At 45.5% G+C, this 24779-nt stretch overlaps 1 protein-coding gene across 1 annotated transcript in view; it reads right to left on the bottom strand.

Annotated features, from left to right (window-relative positions):
- Positions 1-6399: 6399 nt before the first annotated feature.
- LOC138165314 (tetratricopeptide repeat protein 22-like) overlaps positions 6400-24779 on the bottom strand; it is a 39784-nt gene continuing 21404 nt past the window's right edge. Inside the window, exons 2-7 of the mRNA XM_069093500.1 lie at positions 20501-20556; positions 18504-18619; positions 13864-13982; positions 11789-11950; positions 11079-11231; positions 6400-9914 (exon numbers count right to left, since the gene is read on the bottom strand). Of these exons, the coding sequence (XP_068949601.1) occupies positions 9384-9914; positions 11079-11231; positions 11789-11950; positions 13864-13982; positions 18504-18619; positions 20501-20556 (1137 nt within the window). The 3' untranslated portion in view covers positions 6400-9383. The remainder of the gene's footprint in view (positions 9915-11078; positions 11232-11788; positions 11951-13863; positions 13983-18503; positions 18620-20500; positions 20557-24779) is intronic.

Genomic DNA, 24779 nt, shown 5'->3' with positions numbered 1-24779 from the left:
GTAGCGCCTGGGTAATGGCGAGTGACTTGGGAAGCCACGGGTTCGAGCCCCGCCTCTGATGGAATCGTTTTTTTTTTTCTTTTTGTTGTTAGAAAAAGGAAACACAATCTATCCACAAATCTCACGCAAAGCCAAAAATGGTCATTAAGATGTGACACTAAACCCCAGGAAGCAAACGATCAGGGCCTGAGTCCTTCCCTACTGGAGGGTTGCCATTGAAAAGGCAATGTTGGGGCGGCTAGGTGACACAGTGAATGGAGCGCCGGTCCTGGAGTCAGGAGGGTCTGAGTTCAAATTTTACCTCAGACACTTAATACTTACTAATTGTGGGACCTTGGGCAAGTCACTTAACCTCAATTGCCCCTCCAAAAAAAAAGGCAGAAAAAAAAGACGATGTCTTCTGGAGAGAGAGAAGACTTTGATACTCTCACAGATCCGAGATCTCAGACATGTGAGGAGTCCCTCCTCCAGTGCAAATCTCTACCCTTCCCTGCCTGCCCATCCTCTGGGATTCTCTAGGTCCTTTATGGAAATTTAGCTTTGCTTTTGTCTTGTACCAGACCAGTTATTTCAAGTATCTGTTGTAGAGAGTTTCCAGGGAGTACCTGTCCATGTCCCTCCCTCCTCCCTGAAGTTCAGCACCTGGCTCATCTTTTCCTCTTTCTCATGAGGCTGCTGTCTCAAACTCCTTCACCTCTCTGTCCTCCACCTCCCTCCATCCCATTACCTTCACTCCTCAGCCACATATCAGGAGGATCCCATGTAGAGCTTACCATTACTTGATTGGACACTGCCCCTCCCCATCTGACCTTAGCCTCCTGTCATTCCGTTTTCACCCCTTTCCCTACCTACTCATTGCCTTCCTCTATATCCCCTTTTCTTTAACCTCATTACTTTCTCAGGCCATTGCATCTTTTCTGACTTGATTCATTTTCATAGTCGTTTGCCCGCTGGCTTCCCCACTAGAAAATGAGGTCATCAAGGACAGAGACCATGTTTTTATCTTTCTCTGTAACCCCTTTGATAGATTTCCCACATCTTCAGTCATTTGTCTGATGGGTAATATGCAGCCTACTGTGCCATTATCACCTACAAAATTCTCCTGTTTTCCTTCAATATTCTCATCAAAGATGTCCTGATGCGTATGTAGGTTATTCACATGATGAAAGTAAGCATACATTATAGGTCGATATATATCTGATGCTCTTTCAGGTCCCCCTCCCTTTTTCAGTAATATTTTTCCCAATGCTATTAATATCTTCCTTTTCTTCAATGCCTCCAAGATTGTGTCATCTCCTGCATTGACTTCTTCTGTCTACCTTTGGTCTAATCCAGTTATTTTTATATCTTTGTTCTCTTCAGTGTCATGTCTATGTCCTCTATAAGTATATCTTTGATTGGTATATTAGATCCCACATCCTTCCTTGTGAAAAGAGTTTGTTAGAATGATCTTTGCAGATCTTTTCCATCTTTTATCTGTTTGTTGCTCATTTGGATTACTTGCCACGTTTTCTTTAAATCTGCTTTATCCTCCACTTCTTTTCTTTGTCTCATAAGCTAATGCTGTTTGTAATTTTTCTGCCATCCTTCTCTGTAAAATCCTATAAACAAAGTTATATTCTAAACCTGTATTGCTCCTTTAGGCTGCTAGATGGTACAATGGATAGTGCTAGGCCTGGAGTCAGGAAGACCCCAATTCAAATCCAGCCTCAGACACTTATTAGTTCTGTGACTCTAAGCAAGTCACTTACTGCTCTCAGACACAATTTCATCATCTGTAAAATGGGAATATTAATAGCACCTCCCTCCTAGGACTGTGGGAATCAAATGAGATAGAATCTGCAAAGTACTTAGCATAGGTCCTGACATATAGGAAGCAATGAATAAATGTTTGTTTCTTTGCTTTATGTCTCTCTCTTTTTTTCTTTCTTTCCTTTCTATTTTTTTTTTAATCTTTATTTTAACAAGTTGGTAATCTGACTGTACCCTGATTCAGGATCAATTCCTACAACAGTAACAAGTTGTTTACTGGCTGATAAAATGTAAATGATTTCATTTTGGAAGAAGATATTTAGTACTTGTTGTATCTGTAATCTCCTGAGTCTTTTCTCAGAGAAAGTATTCACGACATATAGATATGAGGCTTCTGTGCAACGGCCAAGTCTTTGGCCTCTCTCAAGCCTGACTCTGACCCACATTTTCCCTATTTTCTCCCCTTCTTTGCGTTGAACTCACTGACTCTCCGAGCATATGTTGATTTAATTTCGAGGGTCTTATCTAGTATTTGTAGCATTTTTCTGCCTTTTCATCCTCCACTTCAAACGTTGATGCATAATCTCTGATCATTTTTATGGTGATCCTTTTGCAAACATTCATCCCGAGCCCTAGAAGACTGGTGATGGTTGAAAAGCATGAACTGTGAAACGATGGTTCTCTTCACCTTTGGACCCTTGACAAAGCTCGCTGCTCTTTCTCCCCATGAGGCCTTTTGTGATACTCCCCTTCCAGGTGGTAGCTCCATCCTTCTCAAACCGATCTTGCATTCATTTCACATAAATTCTGCATATGCTTACATTGGCTCCCCTCAAGAATGTAAGCCCCCTGAAGGCAGTGACTGCTTACCTTCAAGCTTTGTCCTCCCAGTGCCTGGAACACAGGAGGTGTTTAATAAATGCTTATTAACAAATAGTACTCCCCAACAGCTTTGTAAAGCTTAAAATATTACAGAAAGGTGACAATAAGCATAGTGGTGATAATGATATCTAATATTTACAGAGTGCTTTAAAGTATGTAAAGGGCTTTTCTTACGTTATGTCTTTGGATGCTCATTATATCCCTCTGAGGCAGGGACTTCAGGGTTACTATACCCATTTTGCTGAGGAGAAAAGTGAGGCTGAGAGTGAAGTGATTTGCCTGAGGTCGTACAGGTGGTAAGCGAGAGAGAGGTAAGATTCGAACACAGGTCTTCATGGCTCCTGGTGTGGTGCTGTAGCCATGACAGTTTTACAACATCCCAGGGACACAAGCAGCTCAGGAGTCATTGTCCCCATTTTACAGAGACAGGAGACACTTGCTCACGGTTAGACGTGGGGTCTTAGCAGAGTGCCTGGTACACAGGAGGTGCTTAATGAATGCTTGTCTGCTTGACTTGACTTGAGCTATTAGCAACCAGGACAAGAACCCAGGTCTCATTACTCCTAGACCAAAGCTGTGCCTGCGAATGTTAGGAAATGGGAGGCTCTTTGGAGCTGAGGCCAAGCCAAGTAAGTACAGAACATCAGGGTTGGGAGGGGCCTGAGAACAGGGGATGGCAGAGCTGGGAGGGGCCTGAGAAGAGAGAAACTTTAGAGATGGTGGAGACCTTAGAGTTACCTTAGATCAACCCTTCATTTTGTAAATGAAGAAACTGGGTCCCAGAGAACAGAAATGATTTGCCCAAGGTCACACAGCAATGGCCAAATTGGTATGGAGAATTGCAAAGCATACAACTGTAGAATATGAGAGCTGGTACAGATCTGAGAGCTCTTCAGATACCATGCCCTTATTTCACAGCTGGGCACTGTGAAGGTCGGAGGCCTGGCCAAGTTCACACAGCTACTGAGTGGCAGAGCTGGGACCAGAAGCCAGGCTTCCCAACTTCCCCAGTTCATCCGACTATCCCATGCTGTCTCGAGGCAGGAAATTTAGCCTAAAGCTAACTTCAGGAAGTCCCTGGAAAAACGAGGGAACCTTTCTGCAAACACCCAATAAAAGGCAGCATGTAATTCTCTGCTGCCTCCCAAGGGTGTCATGAGAATTAATTAGCTACCACTGCTAAAGTGCTTTGGAGATGTTAGGACGAATAAACGCTCCTCATCCTTAGCTCTCTTCCTCCCTGAACAGTCCACACCCTGTGGATCTGTTACCTGTGCTAAAACAAGCATGTTGGGGTGCTGAAGAGCCAGTGCCATGTGTTCCTGGGGGTGGAGGAGGATGTGACATGTTGGGCAGAAGAAAGCCAAGGTATCTTTGGCTAGAGCCTGGGGTACAGCCCCCTGGGTCTTCAGTGAGCCCCTTCCCTCTGACATAATGTCCAATTTGCCCCACTTATGTGTGTATACATATATGTGTGTGTATGTATGTGTGTATGTGTATATCTTGTTTGTACACAACTATTTTCAGGTTGCCTTCCCACATTTGATTGTATGTTTGTGAGAAGCGGAACTGTCTTTGCCTTTTGTGGTCTCTCCAACACTTAGCACGACACCTGGAACATAGTAGGATCTTAATAAATGCTTGTTTTTGACAAAGTGCTTTTCCTTATGCCAGTGTTTTAAGGGAGGGAGGGCAAAGATGATTGTTCTAATAACACAGAGGAGGAAACTACGGCTCAGAGAGAGGAAGGAACCTGCCCCCAGTCACCCATAATCATCTTTCAGTACTTTGATGCCTCTGTGACTGTGGCTCCCTCCAAGGCACTGAGGCAGCCCAGCACATTCTCACTTGGGTGATTCTTGTCCATGTTTTTCCATTAGTCATCCACAGATCATCTACCAGTGTGTTAGAGGCCTTCTTTTGGGTCTTGGAGCATCCTGTGCATGGATTCCATTGCCACCTTTGGGCTGTCCATCTGCTATTTTTCATTCTCACTACATGACTGGCCTGTTCCTAGCTGCAGATGCCCTTGATGGTATATCTTATGCCATTCTTGCATGTGAATTCGGTTGGTAATAGGCTTACCATGCATCTCTCCATTGCTCTAGGAATTGTCTGCCATGTTGAGCCTTTGGAGGTTGTACGGCTCCATGATTTGCAGCACCATCACCAGGAAAATTTGGGGAGTAAAATGATGGAGTCTTGTGTCAGAAAGTAGCTTGTGATCACTAAAAGTGCTATTGTTGTTTTCAGTCGTGTCTGTTTCTTTGTGACCCTATTTGGGGTTTTCTTGGCAAAGATACTGGAGTGATTTGCCATTTCCTTCTCCAGTGCATTTTACAGATGAGGAAACTGGGGCAGTTAAATGATTTGCCCAGGGTCACATAGCTAGGAAGTGTCTGAAGTCAAATTTGAACTCAGGTCCTTCTGCCTCCAGGGTCAATGCTCTAGAGATTCATTGTATCACTTAGGTGCCCAAAAGTGCTATAAAGTTTCCCAAATGTAATCCCACCCACTCTTTTCCTCCTAAATTCTGGGATCATCTCACTATCCATTTGCAGTGCCTGAAAATGCAGTAGAAAATGCAGAAAAAGTACTCAGGGCAGCTAGGTGGTGCAGTGAGTAGAGTGCCGGTCCTGGAGCCAGGAGGACCTGAGTTCGGATCCGGCCTCAGACACTTAATATACACATACACAGAAAAAAAAAAACTAGCCATGTGACCTTAGGCAAGTTACTCAACCCCAATTGCCCTCCAAAAAAAGCAAAAAAAACAAAATTCAAGTACTGATGGACTAACTTAGTGAATCACCTGACAGCATGTTTTGGTCTGGACAACAGACTCTTCATCCACTCGGTTTTTCCAGTGTGTATTGCTAGGTCCATGTATAAAGTGACTGTGTCTCTCATTGAGGATGTGCTGTAGCATTCTGAGCCTTAACATCATCCCTGCATAGGAGCATTTGGAGAGACTCACTCTCAATGGGGAAGAATCCCTTTTCCATTTGGATTCTACATATTTCATCAAGGTTGAACAATAATGACTCCTTGTCAGTCACAAAGGGAGGATGTTCTATCCAGGCTTGAAGCCCTGGGTTTGTTCATTGCAATCTCCCCACAGCCCCCCACTCCAATCCCTATGCCCTTATCCCTGGTCCACATTTGTTAGTAACCATCCTAAGACAAGAGTATGTTGTTCTGGGAGTGAAGTTTTTGGGTAAGAGGACCTTAAACTTTTTTATGTATCATAGACCCCTTTGATAACCTATGGAATCCTTTCAAAACCATGTTTTGTAGCCTACATCCATAATGGAAGGAAATGCTCATTTTTAGTTAAAAGTTGGTGAAAATAAAGATGTAGATTTTTTTTCTTCCAAGTCCACAGACCCATTGGAATCTCTCCATAGAACCCTTGGGGTATCATGAATGGAGGAAGGGGGTTCTGCCTGTGTGTCTTTTCCAGCTTTTCTGGGATGAGCACTCTCCCTCCCTCCCTCCCTCCCTCACTTGCTCACTCCCTCACTCACTCGCTCACTCACATGCTCACTTTCTCACTCACACACTCGCTCGCTCACTCATTCCTCCTTCTTCCATCTCTGATCTTCACATATTGATTTCCTATTCATCTTTCTCATTTGTCCTCCTCTAAGAAACCTTCTCTGATTCCTACACTTGGGAGCCATCTCTCCCTCATCCTATCTCATAGCACATTATACTTTACCTATGTGTATAGATTCTCTCGTATTACACACAGATCAGAGAATCAGATTTCAAGTTTAAGGATCATTGAGTTCAATCTCTTTATTTTACAGATGAGGAAATTGAGGCTCAGAGAGGCTAAGTAATTTGCTCAAGGTCAGATAGCTAGTAATTAGTCAGGATTTGAATCCAGCTCCCCTGATTCTAAATGCCCTTTACACTGCATAAAGATGGTTAATAAATACTTAGGTTGGATTAGAGTGTGCTGGCCGTCTGGGAAAAGAGGCAAGTCCAAAGACCCCAAAGACCCATCCCCTCTGTTCAAGACTGTTGAGGGGGCAGATCTCACTGGAAGGAAGAATGTAGGAGAGAGATAAATTCAAGGTGTCATTAATCATCATTACACTAATTACTCTGTTATTAGGGGTTTCATAAGGCACCTCCTAGGAGGCATCTGGGTGCCTAACGAGGCATGACAGCAGGTTCCTCAGAGGTTTGGGTGGGTAGGGAAGCTGGGAAGTTTTCTCAGCTGTAATGGAAGAATAACCACTTACCCCATCCCACCCTACTCTGAACATGCTTCCCTTAACGACTTGAGGCCCCATACCCTCTGAAACAGTAGCAGCAGCCAGATGTCCCTGGAGTCCAGAATTTTCTCAGGCTGTCTCTGACCATTTCTACAAAAACCAGAGGAAGAAATCATATCTCCATAAATCCTTTGAGGTTTAATGAGGACTTTCCTTAAAACAGCCCATGGGAGGGAGACAGTCTAAGGGCAGCAGAATCACAGGATGTCAGACCTAGAAAGGGCCCCCGAGATCATCTAATCCAACCCAGACCTGAGCAAGAGTCCCTACTACAAGGTACCTAGCAATTGTTTGTCCAGCCTCTGCTGAAGACTTCTCATGACAGGGAGCTCACTACCTCCCAAGGCAGCTCATTTCACTTTGGGACAGCTTTCATTTTCAGGAAGTGTTTGCTGACATTAAGCTTAAATCTGTCTTGTAACTGCCACTCATCACTCTTAATTCTGCCTTATAAGGCCAAGCAGAAAAATCCATCTTTTACTTGCTTAGAGACAGCTTTCAAATGCTTAGAGAGAGGATCAGGTCCTCCCCAAGCTTTCTCTTGTCCAAGCTGAACTCTCTTGTTCCTCCAAGCATGGCATGGTCACTGGTCTTTATAGTATCATGGTCATGTTGAAAATGTCACTCTCTGAACACAGAGTCCCAGACAATGGCCTGGACAAGGCAGAACCCAAGGGCAACATTCCCACCCCCTTCCCCAGCCCATGCCTTCCCTCATACAGCCTAAGAATGACCTAAACCATCAGTTAGCCAGCCACCTTATTAAGTATTCACTCTGTACCAGGCACTGAGCTATTACTGGGAATAAAACAAAAGCAAAATCCACAGTCCCCGCCCTCAAAACAGTCACATTTCAATGGGGAGACATCATGCAAACAGGTGTGTACATTCAAGATATAGACAGTGTATGTGGGAGGTAATTCCAGAGGGAAAACAGGGGAGGGGGCAGTGTGGGGAGGAGAGGATGGGGGAGGGGAGCATAGAGGAGGGGGAGGGGACAAGGAAAGACCTGCAGAAGGTAGGATTTGAACCATCTTGAAGGAAACCAGAGAAATTAGGAGATGGAGGGGAGGAGGGAGAAAATTTCAGGCATAGGGGACAGTCAGTGAAAAGGTATATGGAAGGTCCCCGAAGACAGGACCTGATTCCTCATCCAAAAAAATGGAGATAACCACCTTAGCCAGGGTCCCTGTAGGGAAAGCATTTTTTAAATCTTAAAGCTGTATATGAAGGGGAGAGATTAGGCAGATGAAGCACGAGGACCTTGGAATGGAGGGGACCTGGGTTCTGATCCTGGATTTGTCACTTCCTAGCTGTATGAACTGCCTTCTTTGAGCCTCAGTTTTCTCATCTGTAAAAAGGATAAAATTATATTTTATTTCTTGTTTAAATTTTTATTTATTTTAGTTTTCAACATTCATTTCCACAAGATCTTGAGTTCCAAATTTTCTCCCCATCTCTCCCCTACCCCTCCACCCCAAGACAGCAGGCATACTGATTACCCCTTCCCCCAGCCTGCCCTCTCTTCAACCCTCCCCCTTTTCCCCTTCCCTCTTACTTTCTGGTAGGGCAAGATGGATTTCTATGCCTCATTGCCTGTATATTTTATTTCCCAGTTGCATGTAGAAACAATTTTTTAACAGATAATGGTGTGCTTGACAAACTCCTTACTAGAGGGAGTTGTGAGAAAAGGTGCCATACAAATGGGGATAACATCAGACTTGAGGTAGAGAGTCAGTATGGTACAGAAGTCAGAGAGCTGGCCCCTGAGCCAGAAGGATGCAGATTCAAATTCTGCCTCCGAAATACACTGGCAGTGGGACGCCCAGGCAAGGCATTCAACCTCCCAATGGTACCAGGTAACTCTTTCAATTAATAGAGTGTCTCTTGACTTGGAGCTAAAGAAATTATGGGTCTGAACTCCCCCTCTTCAGCATCATGCTTGAGGCTGACCTCAGACTTCTGTAAGATCTGTGGCTCTATACATTCCATTTCGCACACGTTTTTTCAGTGCCTACTATGCGCTAGGCGCTAGGGATACAGATAAAAATAAAGCTGCCTGAGGGCAGCTTGCATTCTCCAGGCCGGGCAAGTAAACGAGACATATACAAAGTAATACAATGTAACAAGGAGGAGGAAGCGGCCTCAGCTGTGCTGGGAAGGACGCTCCGAATTCCAGGAGGCACACGGGATGAGGGAGGGCCGTCCCGTGGCAGGAAGGCTAGCGGGAGAGTCGAAGATGCCGGTTTTCTTTGATTCCTCGCAGGAGACCAAAGGCTATTGCGTCTTTTAGAAGGCTTCCCGCCCGGTCAGTCTTTCCAACACTCTGGTAACACTTTGCACCCTTTAAAGTGCCCTGCGGATGCCGGCTATTATTTCCAGACGCCCGTCTAGACCCGCCGGCTTGGCAATGGCCATCCTCAAGCATGGCCCCAGACCCAGACCGACAGTCTCGGCCCCTAGGGCTCAGAAGGAGAGGGACCTCTCGCCCAGCTGGGGCTTCCTCCAGCTGTCGCCCATGCTGTCAAACAGCAGCCGGACCAGCTGCAGCCGGCCCTGAGCCACCAGGACCTTGGACAGGGCCACCACCTCGGCAGTGTAGCTGCGGTACACGCGCTGCAGCTCTTGCCTCACGCGCTCCGCCGGGTACTTGCCCTCGGCCTTGCGCACCCAGAGGTCCACCTCCCGGCCCAGCTCGCTGGCGCTCAGCCGGGCCTGGCCCAGGAGGGCCAGCAGGGTCTCCAGGAGGCAGCGGAAGCCCTCGGTGTGGCGCGAGCCGCTCTCGTCCAGTTCGATGGCGCGTTTGAAGCACTCCGCGGCGTTGGGCTCCTCGCCCTTAATCCGCAGACACTTGCCTCGGAGCAGCTGGATCTCGGGCAGCGTCTCGCCCATGTCCGACTCCATGGCCTTGGAGAAGAAGACCAGCGCCTTGTTCAGGGCGGACTCGTCCACGGCCAGCAGCTCCTTCACGGCGTCCACTCCCATGTAATAGTAGACCTGGGGAGAAGAGAGCGGAGTCAGATGATCAGTGTGGGAGAAAGAGAGCTGGCTGTAGAGGAAGGGAACCGGGTTCGAGTCCCGACTTCGCTACTTATTTACTACCTGTGTGATATTGGGCAAGTTACTTCTCTGTGGACCTCAGTTTCCTCACCTCTAAAATGTGTCCATATCGAACTAAGTGACCTCGAGCATCCTTCTAACATTCTCTTAGACTATAAGCTCCTTGAGGGCAGGGAGGACATTTTTGCCTCTCCTTGTATCCTCAGGGCTTAGAGTGCCTGACGAATAGTAAGTCAAGTCAATGAGCTTCCTATGTGCCAGGCATGGTCCTAAGTGCTGGGGACTTTATGAAGTGAGATCCTCTTTGATTGGGTCAAGAAGGGGGACAGTGTGATCACTGAGCAAGCAAGCTAGCCAGGACTCCGGAGACTTTAACCAGCCACATGGATTTCACCAGTTCCAATACACTTGGGGAGATGAGACCTCTACTTAACTTGAACAAAAACTGACTCATAATTAGTCAGTGGCTGAGTGGGATCAGCTGATTCAGGAGATAGAATCATGTGATCTTAGATCTTGAGCTAGAAGAATGGCCAGAGAGAGGGCCAAGGTGATCCAGTTCAACCCCCATTTACAGACCAGAGTCTAGAGAGCATGTCACACGTGTAGCTTGCAGAGCTGGGATTTTAACTGAGATCTTTGTTCCGGAAATCCAGAACTCTTTCTTATGACCCATGATGCCTCTCCAGTACTTAGTGAGTAGTGAGCTCCCCGTCATTGGAGGTATGCAAGAAGAGGTTGCATGACCCCTCACTGGGGTTGCTGAAGAGAGGATTCTTGTTCAGGCTCAGGTTGGACCAGGTGGCCTCTGAGGTCCCTCCCAACGCTGAGAGTCTGGAGACAATAATACTGTCACTCTTAGCTTTGCAGGACTTTATAAAAATGTAAGTAAAGAGAAACTATTTGGTTATTATTATTTACTCGGTGGCAGCATCACTTACTGGATAGAGAGATGACCTCAGAGCCAGGACAACCTAGGTTCAAGACACTGAGATATCTTGGCCGTGTGACCCTGGACAAGTCATCTAACTTCCTGTGTTCTGGGCAACTCTCATTGGCAGGGAAGGGGAGGTGTGGGAGACCCCTTAACTATTGTCTCACCTGACCAATGTCCAGGTAGGTCTTTAGGCCTGGACACACCTTGACCACCTCCTCCAGATCATCCTTGGCTACAGTGAGATGATTCCTGTCTGGTAGACCTCCCAGCCCAGCCTTGGCCCGTTCCAAGTCACGAAGGTATGCCTTGATGTGGATCTGTAGGTAAACGGAATTATCTCAGGGGAATTCTGGAAGTGATGGCAGCTGCTCACTACTACCCCTCCAGGTGGCATTGCTTTTCTCTCCCAGGACTTTCAGCTCCTCCAGGAAAACCTCCTGAATCAGCTTTCAACAATCCCTCGTGAGGAACAGAGGATTAGATAGGGCCAGAGAAGAGTCCAGGGAATGTGACAGATGTGACAAGGGTCTGATGGGCTGTCATTCTAAAGAAGGTTTCAATTTGTCCTGCTTGACCCCAGAAAGCAGAACCAGGAGAAACCCACAGATGGCTAAGGCTTGATATCAGGCAAAAACTTCCTAACAATCCCAAGGGGGATGTGTTACCACGGGAGGTAGTGAGCTCATCATCTTAGAGGGCCTCAATAAAGACCAGATGACTCCCTTCTAGGGCACAGGCACCCAAATGCTTTCTCATGTTCTACCCAGCACCTCTGAGAGTCTATGAATATCCAGCCCATAAACACGGCATTGATCAGTCAAGGGCCCCTGATGCTGGCCCTCCTCCCTCTCCCTGGGACACCCTTGCTCTGTACCTTGGCCCTGGTGCAGTAAGCCTGCCAGTTGAGCTCGGGATCCGGCAGAATGTCCAGAGCCATGTTGCAGATGCCGATGGCCATGTCTTGCTTCCCCAGGAAATGGAAGATCTTGGCCAGTCTGTTCAAGATGGGTGCATGGTCCTTGGCAATCTCTATGGCCTGAAGAGGACAATGGTGACAAACATTAATTGGGCAGGTAGGCAAATGCAACAGCAGAAGGATGTAGAAGTCAAAAAAGGAAGCTAGGATTCATTCATTCGCTCTCTCATTCATTCATTCAGCACAAAGTTTCAAAGCTCCAACTACAGTGTCTATTGAGGATACAAGGATGAGACTCAGCTCCTGTACCCACAGAGCTTATAATCTAATAAGGGACAGTCATTCGACTTAATTAATTTCAACAAGCATTTATTAAGTGCTTAGTGTTTTCAAGGCTTGGTGCTAGATAAGGGGCCTAAGGCAAAAGGGTCCTTGCCCTCCCTGAGCTGATGCCTTGTCTTCTGGGCAGTAGCAGGAGCCTATACCTGTGCTGTCCTGGGGGAAGAGGAATATGCCAGGATGAGGAATCTGTATCCTAGAGGCAACAGGAAACCACTGCAGACTCCCAAGTAGAGGAGTGACTTGAGAATGTGTGCCTTAAGAACATTCTCTTGTGGTGAATCGATCAACAAGCACTTATTAAGCGATGTATGTATGTGTGCGCATATATATAATACTATAGATATCCCAAGTGATCTCTATATAGCACTTAATAAATACTTGATATATATGCACTAAATAAAAAGTATAATTTGATAAGTGATAGAATCCAGAAATGATAGAATTTCTACAGAGAAGGAAACATTTATTAAGTGCCTACTGTATAACAGGTACTATGTACCAGCCTATGTACAGTGCCTACTGTGTACCACGTACTGTACTAACCTCTTTCCAAATATTATCTCAATTTATCCTCCCAACAACCCTATGATGGTAGGTGCTATTATTAATCCCATTTTACAGTTGAGGCAATAGAGGCAGACAAAGGCTAAGTGACTTCCCCAGGGTCATACAGCTAGTAAATGTCTGAGGTCAGATTTGAACTCAGGTTTTCCTGACTACAGGTCCAGCACACCTCCTACTGTGCCACCTCTCTGGGTGAGTTGGGACCAGTCACTTTTCCTTTCTGGGTCTCAGTCTCCGTATCTTGAAGATTCCCAAATATCCAGGAATCTCTGATTCTCAGATCAGAGGATGGAGACCTCACTTCTGGCTGGGGATATGGGGGAGGGTTTACAGGAGGAGCTGCCATTTTTACTTGACCTTGAAGAATGGATAATGTTTGACAAATCGAGATGAGGCAAAAACTTCCTAACAATCCCAAGGGAGACGTGTTACCACAGGAGGTAGTGAGCTCACCATCTTAGAGGGTCTCAATAAAGACCAGATGACTCCCTTCTAGGGCACAGGAACCCAAACACTTTCTCATGTTCTACCCAGCACCTGTGAGAGTCTATGAATATCCAGCCCAAAAACACGGCATTGATCAGTCAAGGGGGATTCCATACACAGGGAGAAGAGGGACACAACTTGTATGGGCTTGAGTTGTAGAGCAGGGGAATCAACCTGCAATGGAAACAGGGACTTTACAGAGTCTGGTGTGGACTGCATGCATGCACTTGAGGGCTACGTGTTTGGCCCAGAGAGCAAAGGAAAATAAAAGGACCACCCCATAGGTGGAAGGGACCTCAGAGGCCACCTCTCACTTTATAGATGGAGAAACTGAGGCCTGGGGAAGTCAGACCACCTGACGCTGGCTGGACAGAAAGCACCAGAGCCAAGATTGATGCTCAGGTCTTCTGCCACTAAAGTCAGTGATCTCACCACCAAAACAGCCCAGAGAAGGTTGCCCTGCCAAGGCAGGCAGGCGAAGGATTCTATACTTCATCCTGTTGGCCATGGGGAGTCACTCAAGGGTGCTGAGCAAGGCTGTGACATCATCTGAGCCATCCTGGCTCTGTTACTCTATCCCTCAAGGGGCTCAGAAGCCCAGTTCTGATTTCTTCAGTCTTCCTCCAGGCTAGGCTACATACCTTGCCAAAACAGTCCAGGGGGTCGGTCCCTGAGTAGCCACAGTCATGCACGCCCATGGGGGTGGTAGAGAAGGTGTCTTTCCTTTCCAGAAGCATCCCAAGGTAGCACCAGGCCAGAGCTGAAATGGGGAAAGGGACCTCAGGGCCATTTTAGCAAAGGAGACCCCAGCCAGACCTTGAGTTCTGCTCTGAGCTCTGACAAAGGTCCATGTAAAGTTCAGGCAGGTGTGAGCTCAATCCTCAAGAAATGTTATCCTATGAAGTATACTGCCTGGCACATAGTAAGTAATTAATAAATGCTTTTGTTCACATTAATCAAGCAAATGAGCATTTATTAAAATTGCCTACTATGTGCCAGGGACTGTGTCAGGTGGTGGAGAAGCAAAGACAGAAACTAAAAGTCTCTGCTCACTTGGAGCCAAGCCCTCAGAATCCTCTGGAACTGGACTGGCCAGCTACCCTGCTCTTCCATCCTCTGGGGCAAGGAAAGAGATCTAAGGAAGGAGACCAGTCTCTGAGACAGCCTTTGGGGACTTGACAGAATTATGGAATGGGATGTCCAACCCATCCCTGTACATCAATACCCTCTACAGCAGCCCCTTCAGGGATGAGGAACCCGCCTCTGCTTGGAGACCTCCCTAGGCAGCCCCTCCTCTCTGGGACAGCTCTGGTCATTTGGAAAGTCTTTCCTGGCATCCAGCCTAAATATGCCTCTTTGCAACTTCTACCTGTAGTCCCTGGTTCTGTACCTGGGGTCAAATGAAATAAGCCTAACCTTGCTTCCATGTGGCAGGTTTTTTTTTGCTTTTTTTTTGAAGGGGGAAGGTAGGGCAATTGGGGTTAAGTGACTTGCCCAAGGTCACATAGATAGTTTTGTGTTCAAGTGTCTGAGGCTGGATTTGAAGTCAGGTCTTCTTGAGTGCTCTATTCACTGTGCCACCTACCCACCCCCCATGTGACAGGTTTTGAAATAAGCTTTTACATTCTCTCACCTCTGTTCTTTCCCCAGGTCTTCTCTTCTCAGAACTCAGCACCCCAATTCCTTCATCTGATTCTCATTTAGTACACATTGGAGCTGCCCCCCCCCATTCTGGCTGTCCTCCTCTGGATGTTCTCCAATCTAGCAAATGTGTGTAGCTCTCATTTGGTGACCAGAGTTTTACACCATCCTCTGCCCAAAACCAGGGACAGTGGGACCCTCCTCACCTCCCTGGTCTCCTTCACTGTGCCATCTCTCTAAAAGCAGCCTCAGACTGCAGTAAGTTTCTTGGCTGCTACATGATCCTGTGGCTTAAGGCAGAACTTGAAGTTGACTAAATCTACCAAGATTTCTCCCCCCCACCCCCGGTATTTAGCTAACAAACATTTAAGTGCTTTCTATGGACTAAGCATTGTGCTAGGTGCTGGGGATGCAAAGAAAGGGGCAGGGGGACCATCCCTGTTTTTAAGATCTTATTCTAATTTAAGGGACAACATACAAACAAGAAATTTTGTTGTTTAGTCATTTTGAGTCATGTCCATTGTGGGAGTTCCTTGGCAGAGAAACTGGAGTGATTTGTCATTTCCTTCTCCATCACATTTTACAAATGAGGAAACTGAGGCAAACTGGGTGAAGTGACTTGCCCAGGGTCACACAGCTAATGTCTGAGGCAGTATTTGAACTCGGGTCTTCCTGACTCCAGACTCAGCGCTCTATCTACTGTAGCACTACCTAGCTGCTCAGAATAAAAAATAGACAGGCTAAATAGAACAGACACTCTGTTGTCTATTCCTGTCTCCACCTTCTGGGACTTGGGAAGATGGTTTTTATAATCCAACTGTGAGACTTCATATATAAGTCAACTAAATTCTGTCTTAAAAAGAGCAATTATCTTTTTAAATATTCCCACCTTATACTCTCTAGTTGTTTTAAATAGTCCAAAATTGATAAATATGGCTGACAGTGTAGTTTCCCTATTTTTGTCTTTTAGTTTTAACTTTGTCTGAGGTCAGGATTACTAGCCCTGCTCCTTTTTCCCTAACAAATTCTACTCTTGATCTTTATTTTATGTTTGTGTGTGTATCTAAGAGCAATTAGCTGAGGTGGGAGAGGAAGAACTAATACAGAGGAATTAGATGGGGGAGGAAAGCTGGTAGTTCTGGAACTCGACTTTCATCAGGAATGGGTTTAAGAGGCAACAATACATATATATCTAGAAGGGTATAAACGTCTTCTAAATTCTGAAAGAAAGAAAACGCTAAGGGTATAGGGGAGAGGGTAAGGGAGGGATTTTTAGAGGGGAAAGTGGGGGAATGGGATAAAGAGAGTATAGAAGGGTACTTAGATTTAGGGGAGTGGGATGATAAGGGAGGGATTCTTGGAGGGGGTAGATTAAGTAATAGGAGGGCAAGATAGGGGTAGAAGTAAAATAGAGGAGTCCGGAGGGATAGGAAATAAGAGGTATACACAAACATAAAATAAAGATCAGGAGTAGAATTTGTTAGGGATAAAGGAGCAGGACTGGTAATCACGATCTCAGGCAAAGTTAAAGCTAAAATAGATTTAATCAAAAGAGAAAAGTAGGGAAACTATACTATATGTTAGCAATATTAATCAATATTGTTTTAGACTATTTAAAATAACTAGACAGTCTGAGGTTGGAATATTGCTATGGTGGAGGAAATGACGAGTTGGTGGACTTAGAAAAATATGGAAAAACTCAGACTTATGAAGGAAGAGGTTATCTACCTTCAGAGAAACAGAGGACAAATAAAAATAGTATGGTCTTGCATAGATGCATATGAATGTATGTGTCTGCATATGAGTATGATTATCGATATCTAAGTGTGTGTATGTGTATATATGTATGTTTGTATATGTCTCTGTGTTATATACACATATACACACATACATATTCATGCTTGATTGTAGCCTTCTTGAGGAAGGGGGGGGAAGAACAAAATAAAGAGTGCACAGCAGAGAACAAAAGAAAACTTACAAGGAAGCAAAGAAAAGATGAACGGCTCTCAACACGATGCATAGTATTTATTTTAGAGGCTTTCTTGAAATGGAAATTTATTGTATATTTTGAATCCTCTTTTATGTTCTGCTGTGCACATGGAAATGCCTTGTTTCCCTTTTCTTACTTTGTATTTAAGTGTTAATATTTAAGTTTATATTTCTTTTTTTGTCTTATTGTGTATTTAAGTTTAAAATAATTTTTAAAAAGAATTTATCACATAAAAAATCCCATCTTATTTGATCTAGCCTGTCAAGTGCCTTTGGGATGCTGGCTTTGACATCCTTTCATCCTGAAATCTTCATAAAGCTCAGGTCTGACCATGTCACTTCTCCTTCTCAAAAAAACTCCAGTGGCTCCCGATGACACCCAAGATCAGACAGAACATCCTAAACCCCTTCAGCCCTGGCCCTTCCTGCCCTCCAGGGCCTTACTCCTGGCCAGCTGCTCTGTGGTCAGGTGACTGACTTCCTGGTTGGTCCTCTCACACAACACTCCATCATCCTCTGGGCATTTTCCCCGATTCTCTGAGGGAGCGAGCCTCCACATCACTAGGTGGGTTTCCTTGGCTTCCTTTAAGAAGTCTTTGATGGTCCCTCTCTGCTCCCCAGGAACTTCCTTTTGAGATGACCTTCTATTTGCACAGTCTGTATCTTCTGTGTGCAGAGCTGCTTCTTTACATGTTGTAAAGAATTATTACAGCATGAGCCCCTACAGGGCAAGGATCATATTTCTCCCCTTCTTTGGGTCCTCAGACATAAGCACTTAGTCAGTCCTTCCTAGTTAGTCAGTGAATCAGTCAATGAATGTTTGCTTACAAAAGTACCTACTAAGCACTTTACAATTAATATCTCACAACAACCCTGGGAGATAGATGCTATTGTCTCCATTTTACAGAGGAAGAAACTGAGGCTGAGGGAGGTTAAGTGACTGACCCAGGGTCACACAGCTGGCTAGTAAGTGTTTGAGGCATATTTTGAACTCAGGTTTACCTTACTTCAACTTTAGATCTATCCACAGTATCCCCTAGCTGCTTAATGTTGGTGTAGGGGGGAAGAAAAAGAAAACTTCCTAATGTTTACTGTTTTCCAAAAGTAGAAGCTTGGGGTGGGGACAGGGAAAGACAGAGACAGGGAGAGAGAGAAAGACAGAGACAGAGAGACAGACAGACAGAGACAGAGAGAAAAGAAGGAGGCAGAGATGCAGTGATGAAAACAGGCTAAAGGAGGGAAGAAGACAAAGCAAGAGACTGAGTCTTGGGAATAGAGATGGAGAAAGCAATAGAAATAAAGAGGGAATGAGAGAAAGGACCCAGATCTCTCTAGCACAGGAAGGGACCTCAGAGGCCAGCTAACCCAAGCCATTCTTTCTACAGATGAGGAAACTGAGGCTGAGGGACGAATTCTTGTCCAAGGTCACAAAGGGATGAGGAGCCAGAGGCAGCATTTGAATAGCTCACTCCAGAGCCAGGGCTGGCATCCCAGAGAGAGACACAGAGACACAGGTAAGGACTGTGGGAGGACAAGGGCTAGGGCATGGACAGGGGCAGAGGCACAGATGAGGGAGGGGGCAGGGACAGGGGGTGAGGGCGATGAGAGGGAGGGGCTGTGAGCCAGGCAGGGGTTGACAGGCTCTAATTACCTCGATGGTAGGTGCTGGAGGACTTGACCACTTCCCTGAGCAGCCTGAGGGTTCGGTTAAAAGGAGCCAGCCTCTTCTGCTCCTCAGTGCCTTGGTTCAGTAAGATGCCATCCAGCCTGTGGAGGACACGAGAATAGGATGGGTCAGTTCCTCTCTCTCTTGGAGTCGAGCAGGACACCGTCTCTGCCAAACAAGTCTCCTTCTCCAGGACCCTCCAAGTTTATATCTTGGGGGGTTGGGGTTCAGTTTCTAAGAGGAGAGTAACCCATTTCTCTACCCAACACAGTTGGTCCATCTGTAAAATCGGGGTTTGAATTGGACGGCCACTCCAGCTCCCGACCTAGGCTTCTGGATCCAGGCCAATCCGAGGGAGAGGCCTTGTGGTCACACAAGAGGGTCCTCAAATTAAAGTAAGAGTCAGAGCCACCATTTCATGAGCGCTTTGAGGCTCAACACAGCCCTGTAAGGACAAGGGAGCAAGTAGCTCTATCTCCATTTTACAACTGGGGAAACTGAGGCTTAGGGAGTTTAAAGTGACTGCCCAAGAGTGACCCAGCTGGTGCCACAGCAGCTAATACCCCTGAGACAATTAAGGGCCACGGGCCAGGTCTGGTCTTGCCTGGCTTACTTTCAGTTAAGCAGTATCTATTGATTGAGTCAGGCCCTCGACTGGGCACTAGGGACTCATGGGCAAAAGTGGGGCCGTCCCTCTCCTCAGGGCCCTCTGCTTTCCCCCAAGAATTCAGAGGAAAGTTTGCTGTCATTTCATAAGACTTCTGGAGGAGGGCTTCTGAAACCCACCTTGGGCAGTCTGGGGGAATCCCTGATCTCCTCCAGGGAATCAGGACACAACATACAGAGGATTACAAAGGAAGCCAATTACAGGGAAATACAGTTACATACATGGGCCCCAGGTTAAGAAATCTTGATCTGGTCCAACCTTTTCATATATTGAAAGACAGACTTAAAGCTAGAAAGGCATAAACATTTACCAGGTGCCTGCCGGGTCACTAGGTGGCGCTATAGTGGATGGAGCACTGACCTAGAGTCAGACAGACCTGAATTCAAATCTAACCTCAGATTCTTAATGGCTGTGCCACTCTGGGCAAGTCACTTCACCCTGTTTACCTCCATTTCCTCATCTGTAAAATGATCTGGAGAAGGAAATGGCAAACTCAGAATCTTTGCCAAGAAAAATGGGGCATGGATCAGACAGGACTGAAATGACTGAACAACAGCAAAAAAAATTCCTACTGTGTGCTAGGCACTGTACTAAGGGCTTTTTACATATATTTCTTCATTTTATAAGATCATAGAGGATAATGACTGTAAAGCTGGAATGGACCACAAAGGTCTTCTAATCCAACCTGCTCATTTTACAGATGAGGAAACTGAGGCCCACAAGAGGGGAAGGGACTTGCCCAAGGCCACATAGAAACAGACTCTAAATGTGACTCCAAATCCAGTGCTCTGTCCTCTATGCCTCCTAATTAGTACCTTCATACAAAAAAAAAAAGATAGTTGTTAAATACATTAAAAAAATCAAATGGTCACACTTTGTTATTATTGTTTGTGCATCTTGTTTTGTTTTCCTGAATTTCTGTTCTGGGCCTCCAAAGCTGGAAGAGAATCTAAGCTTTCTTAGTGCCTTCAGAAACTCCTCCCTCCGTCATTTGGCCAATCAATCCATCCATCCATCCATCCATCCATCCATCCATCCATCCATCCATCCATCCATCCATCCACAAGCATTTATTAAAAGCTCCCTCTCCAGTGCTGGGCCCTGGACTAAAATCAAAGATAACAAAGATGTTTTGTTGTGCCCTGGGGTAGCCCAACTCCCTGAGATAGTCCAACTCCTTGGGATATCCCTTTTTGGGCTGCTGTTCTTTGCAACTCTTCAAAGTGTGATTGGGCTGTAGCCAAAACCTGTGTGTGTGCAGGCCCCCTCCTCATCTCCAGGCTCTCCTCCCTCCACTGGCCCATGGCCATCTTACCTGATGAATAGTGTTGCCATCGTGAAGTACCAGCTCCGTTTCTCCTCCAGTGGGATCTAGCACAGATAAGGGCGGGTCAGAGGAACAATCTCCCGGCTTATGATCCTGTAAAATCTTTCCACTACTTTCCCTCACTGCCCAGAAGGACGTCCCTGTACCCCTGTTCTCATTGTCAGAGAAAGCAATGGACCTACTCATTTTCAAGCCTATCTCCTACATTCCCCACCCCTTCCCCAATATCCAGAGCTACATTTAAAATCTCAGGATCTGAGTTCAAATTCCATCTCTGCCACTTATATTCAGCATGATCTGGGAAAGTCACTTGTTCTATCAATCAATCAAACAAATATTAATGAAGCCTCTACCCTATACCTGGGCCTCAGTTTACCCATCCTACTTAGTGTGTAGCAGAAGGAATTTGGAATCAAAGGCCCTGGATACGAATCCTAGTTTTGTCTCATATTAGCTGTATGGCCTTGGGTAAGTTACTTGACCTCCAGGCCTCAGTTTCCTCATCTGTAAATCATCTGGCCTGAGTTATATGGTCTCTGAAGACCTTTCCATTCTCAGTCTCTGATGCTCTGCTCCCTTACTGCCTCCAACTTCCTAACAACTAGAACTGTTTTCAAATGCAGCCTCCTCATCACTGACAATCTTTGAGCAGGGGCTGGGTCATCACTTGTCAGAGATCATAGGGTTTTAGGTCTAGAGCTGGAAGGGGCCTCAGAGGTCATTTGGGCCAACACCCTCATTTTACAGATGGAGAAACAGGCCCAGGGGGGTTTGACGAGTTGCCTGAGGTCAGATGGGAAGTGGCCGAGTTGGAAGCAGTGGGCCTCAGTTGTGGGCAGGGGTGGCCTAGGTGACCGCCCAGGACATTCTGATTCAGAGATTCCATGAGATTGGGCTCCTCTTCTCCCACAGCCCTCTTTTCCATAGCCTTTCTCTCCTGTCTTTAGCCAACCCTCCCCTCTACTGCCTTCTTTTCAACCTCAAGTATATTCAAACCTTACCTAGCCTAAATAAAAAAAAACTTCCTTCCCCTGACTCAGTTTCTGCCTGCCTCAGTTTCACCAAATGTAAAATGGGTATAGTAATAGCATCTATGTACCACGGTTGTGGTGAGGATCAGAAGAGATATTTGTATAAGACATCTAGCACAGTGTGGAGCATAGTAGGGACTATAGAGATGCTTATTACCATCCCTCCCCACTTCTCTCTCTCCAAGGTCACCGATAGCTGCCCAGAGTCAAACCCAGATGTGTTTTCTAAGTCCTTGTCCTCAGCTTCTCAGAAGAATCTGACACTATAGATGACCTTTCAACTTGGTCATTTGTGTCCCTCTCTTCCTTCATGTCTCCTATCTTCATGTCTTATAATACCACTTTCTTGCAAGAAGCCTTTTCTGGTCCTCTCCTCCATAGTATCTTAATGCTTAGCCCAATGCTTATTAGGTGTCAGAGGAGATAAACATTGGACCTGGAATCGGGAAGACCAGAAATCAAATCCTGCATCACACACTTACAAGCTGTGTGACCCTGGCCAAGTCACTTAACCTGCATCTGCCTCAGTTCCTCATATGAAAAATGGGGATAATAATAGCACCCCCCTCCCAGGATTGATATGGGGATCAAATGAGACAATATTTATAAAGCATTTTGCAAACATTACATAAATGCTAGTTATTATTGTTATTAAGTGACTGTCTTATAGACTCATCTCCCCTACAAGAGTGCAGCAGTATAGGGCCAAGGATGATGTAGGAGAGGACAGAAGAGCTCAGCCCTTATTTTTCTCTATGAAAATTTCTCTTTGGACTGGACAAGAAAGAACAAAAATGAGCAGTGTAGCAGTGAAGCCCAAAGTGGGCAAGGAGTCAGTGAGGGCACTGAGCTGGCCTAGATGAGTTCACATCATCATTGTAAGCTCAGCTACCTCCCAGAGCACTGAAAAAATGAGCAAATGTTATGTCTAAGCCCCCATCAGTGACCTCTGAGAGCCCCTGGAGAAGGAAGTCAGGATGGTGAAGAAAGGCAGATAGATGCTGTTCCAGTTTTCAGAAAGGCGGAAGAAAAGAGACTCTGCAGACAAGAGATTCATGATCCTAACTTTGGTTTCTAGGGACATTTAATACTTTTTATTGAAATTCTAGAAGAGGAAGAGGTGACCATCCCCAAAAGCCAGTCTGGCTTGGTCCAGATCCAATTATTTCAGACTAACCTCATTACATGTGTTTGACAGGATAACTCAACTGGCATCATAGGACCATAGAGTCAGAGTGAGAAGTGGCCTTTGAGGCCCCTCAATTTATAGAGGAGACAACTGGGGTCCAGAGAACTCCAATGATTTATCCAAGGTCCTACGAGTCCATAAGTAGTAGAGCCAGGATTTGAACCCAGACACGCTGATTCAAATCCAGGATTCTTTCTACTTTCCTTGCTGCTTCTCTGCTACATCAGAGGAATGTCAGAGATGAAGTTTACCTAGACTTTATCAAGTAGTTGACAGTAGCAGAACTGTTATTGTGGACAGGATGGAGAGAAGTGGACCAGATGACAGAGTAATTGGATAGGTTCAGAACTGATTGAATGGTGATGCCTGGACAACGATGAATTGTCATTCTATGTTAACTTGGCTAGAGGTCTCTAGTGGAATGCCCCAGGGATCTATGCTTGTCCTTGAGCTATTGATCATTTTATCAGTGACTTGGATAAAGGTATACATATATGTAAGGATGTGCTGGAACCAGCTCAATCAGTGAGCTGATTGTTACATCTTCAATGTGAGCATTTACACCTCAGAAATCAGTAAACACTAAAAATCAGGGCTTGCTTTATTGTTCTGTTGATTGTCTAAACTCAAGAGTGGTAAAAATGTTAATTATGCAGATTAAATTCAAAATTGTGTTGTGGTGCACATTTTCTTTTCTTTTTCTTTTTGGAGGGGGTAAGGTAGGGCAATTGGGGTTAAATGACTTGCCCAAGGTCACACGGCTAGTTTTGTGTTAAGTGTCTGAGGTCATATTTGAACTCAGGTCCTCCTGACTCCAAGGTCGGTGCTCTATTCACTGCACCACCTAGCCGCCTCATAGGTACACATTTTCCCCTCCAAAAAGCCAGTTGTTAAACACTTACCAGCACTCTACTGAACATAACATGCTCAGCAAATTTGTTTAGGTCATCCACTAAGGTCCATCTACTACCTTTCCTCCCCTCCCTCTCTTTTAGAAATATTAAGAAAGCATTTGTCTCAATATCCTAGTCTGAAGTTTTTGGACCAATCTGAATAAAAAACTCCATCAGTCTTTTGAAACATTTATCAATTCTGAAATAAAGCCCAGCACTGAAATCTTTTTTATATCATTCTTATCACAGGCTTACCTCACCCCCAAGTCTCTCTCTCCAGAGAAGCCCAGGAAAGATCCTAGGCGACTAGGGGAGTGGGTTTGTGATCACATTCAGAGAGGGAAGAAGAGGACCAAATGGGATCGACGTAAGAGTGATGCAGATGCTAACTGCTGTTATGTTATGCCAATGACAATGGATGTACCAGCTAGGTCCCCACAGGCCCTTGCTCTCTTTCTGCCCCAAGTCAACCTTTCCTTCAGATACTTGAAGATGGCCATTATGTCTTCCCTCTTCCTTGTGTCTTCTCCAGTCTAAACAGACACAGTCCCTTCGCTCCTTTTTATGATATGACTTTACACATCAGTCAGCATTTCTACCAACACAGATTTCCCATAATCATTATCTAGTATCATTCTCTAGGACAGCAAACAATACCAGTTTTCATCTCAGCATCCCCAGCCCCCCAGCATAGGGCCTGGCATAAGGCAAGCACTTAGTAAATGTGCGTTAGGTTGAACAGAATCCAAAAGACTGCCCTAATCACCATGAATGGACAGCATTTTTGGAGTCTTTTCCAGAAAAATAAAGATGGGTTTATATGATGCATGCTTGATTGCCACCTGGTGGCAACATGCTTAAATTGCAGGAGTGGTTGAAACATCCCTTGAATACATTTTCATTAAGAGTTATGAGCAGAAAGGTCTTGTGACAGCTCCCAAACCCATTCATGTTCTCAGTTCATTCTTTGGACAAAACAGCATGAATTTCCCAGGCAAGAAGCCCTACTCTGCCACTGATTAGCTGTGTGACACTCCTCCCTTTCTGTAAAAAGAGGGGATGGTCCCTTGCAGTTCAGAGCCCTAGGATTCCTTGAGCAGCTGACTGAGGTTGGGTTTTACAGTCTGGGACCATACAGGTTCACACCTTTCACC

The sequence above is a fragment of the Petaurus breviceps genome, unplaced genomic scaffold (genome assembly GCF_028583685.1).
Source record: "Petaurus breviceps papuanus isolate PSGF00001 unplaced genomic scaffold, PetGlider_PUasm1.0 208, whole genome shotgun sequence".
Lineage (NCBI taxonomy): Eukaryota > Metazoa > Chordata > Mammalia > Diprotodontia > Petauridae > Petaurus > Petaurus breviceps.
This window is presented reverse-complemented; position numbering and strand designations above follow the sequence as displayed.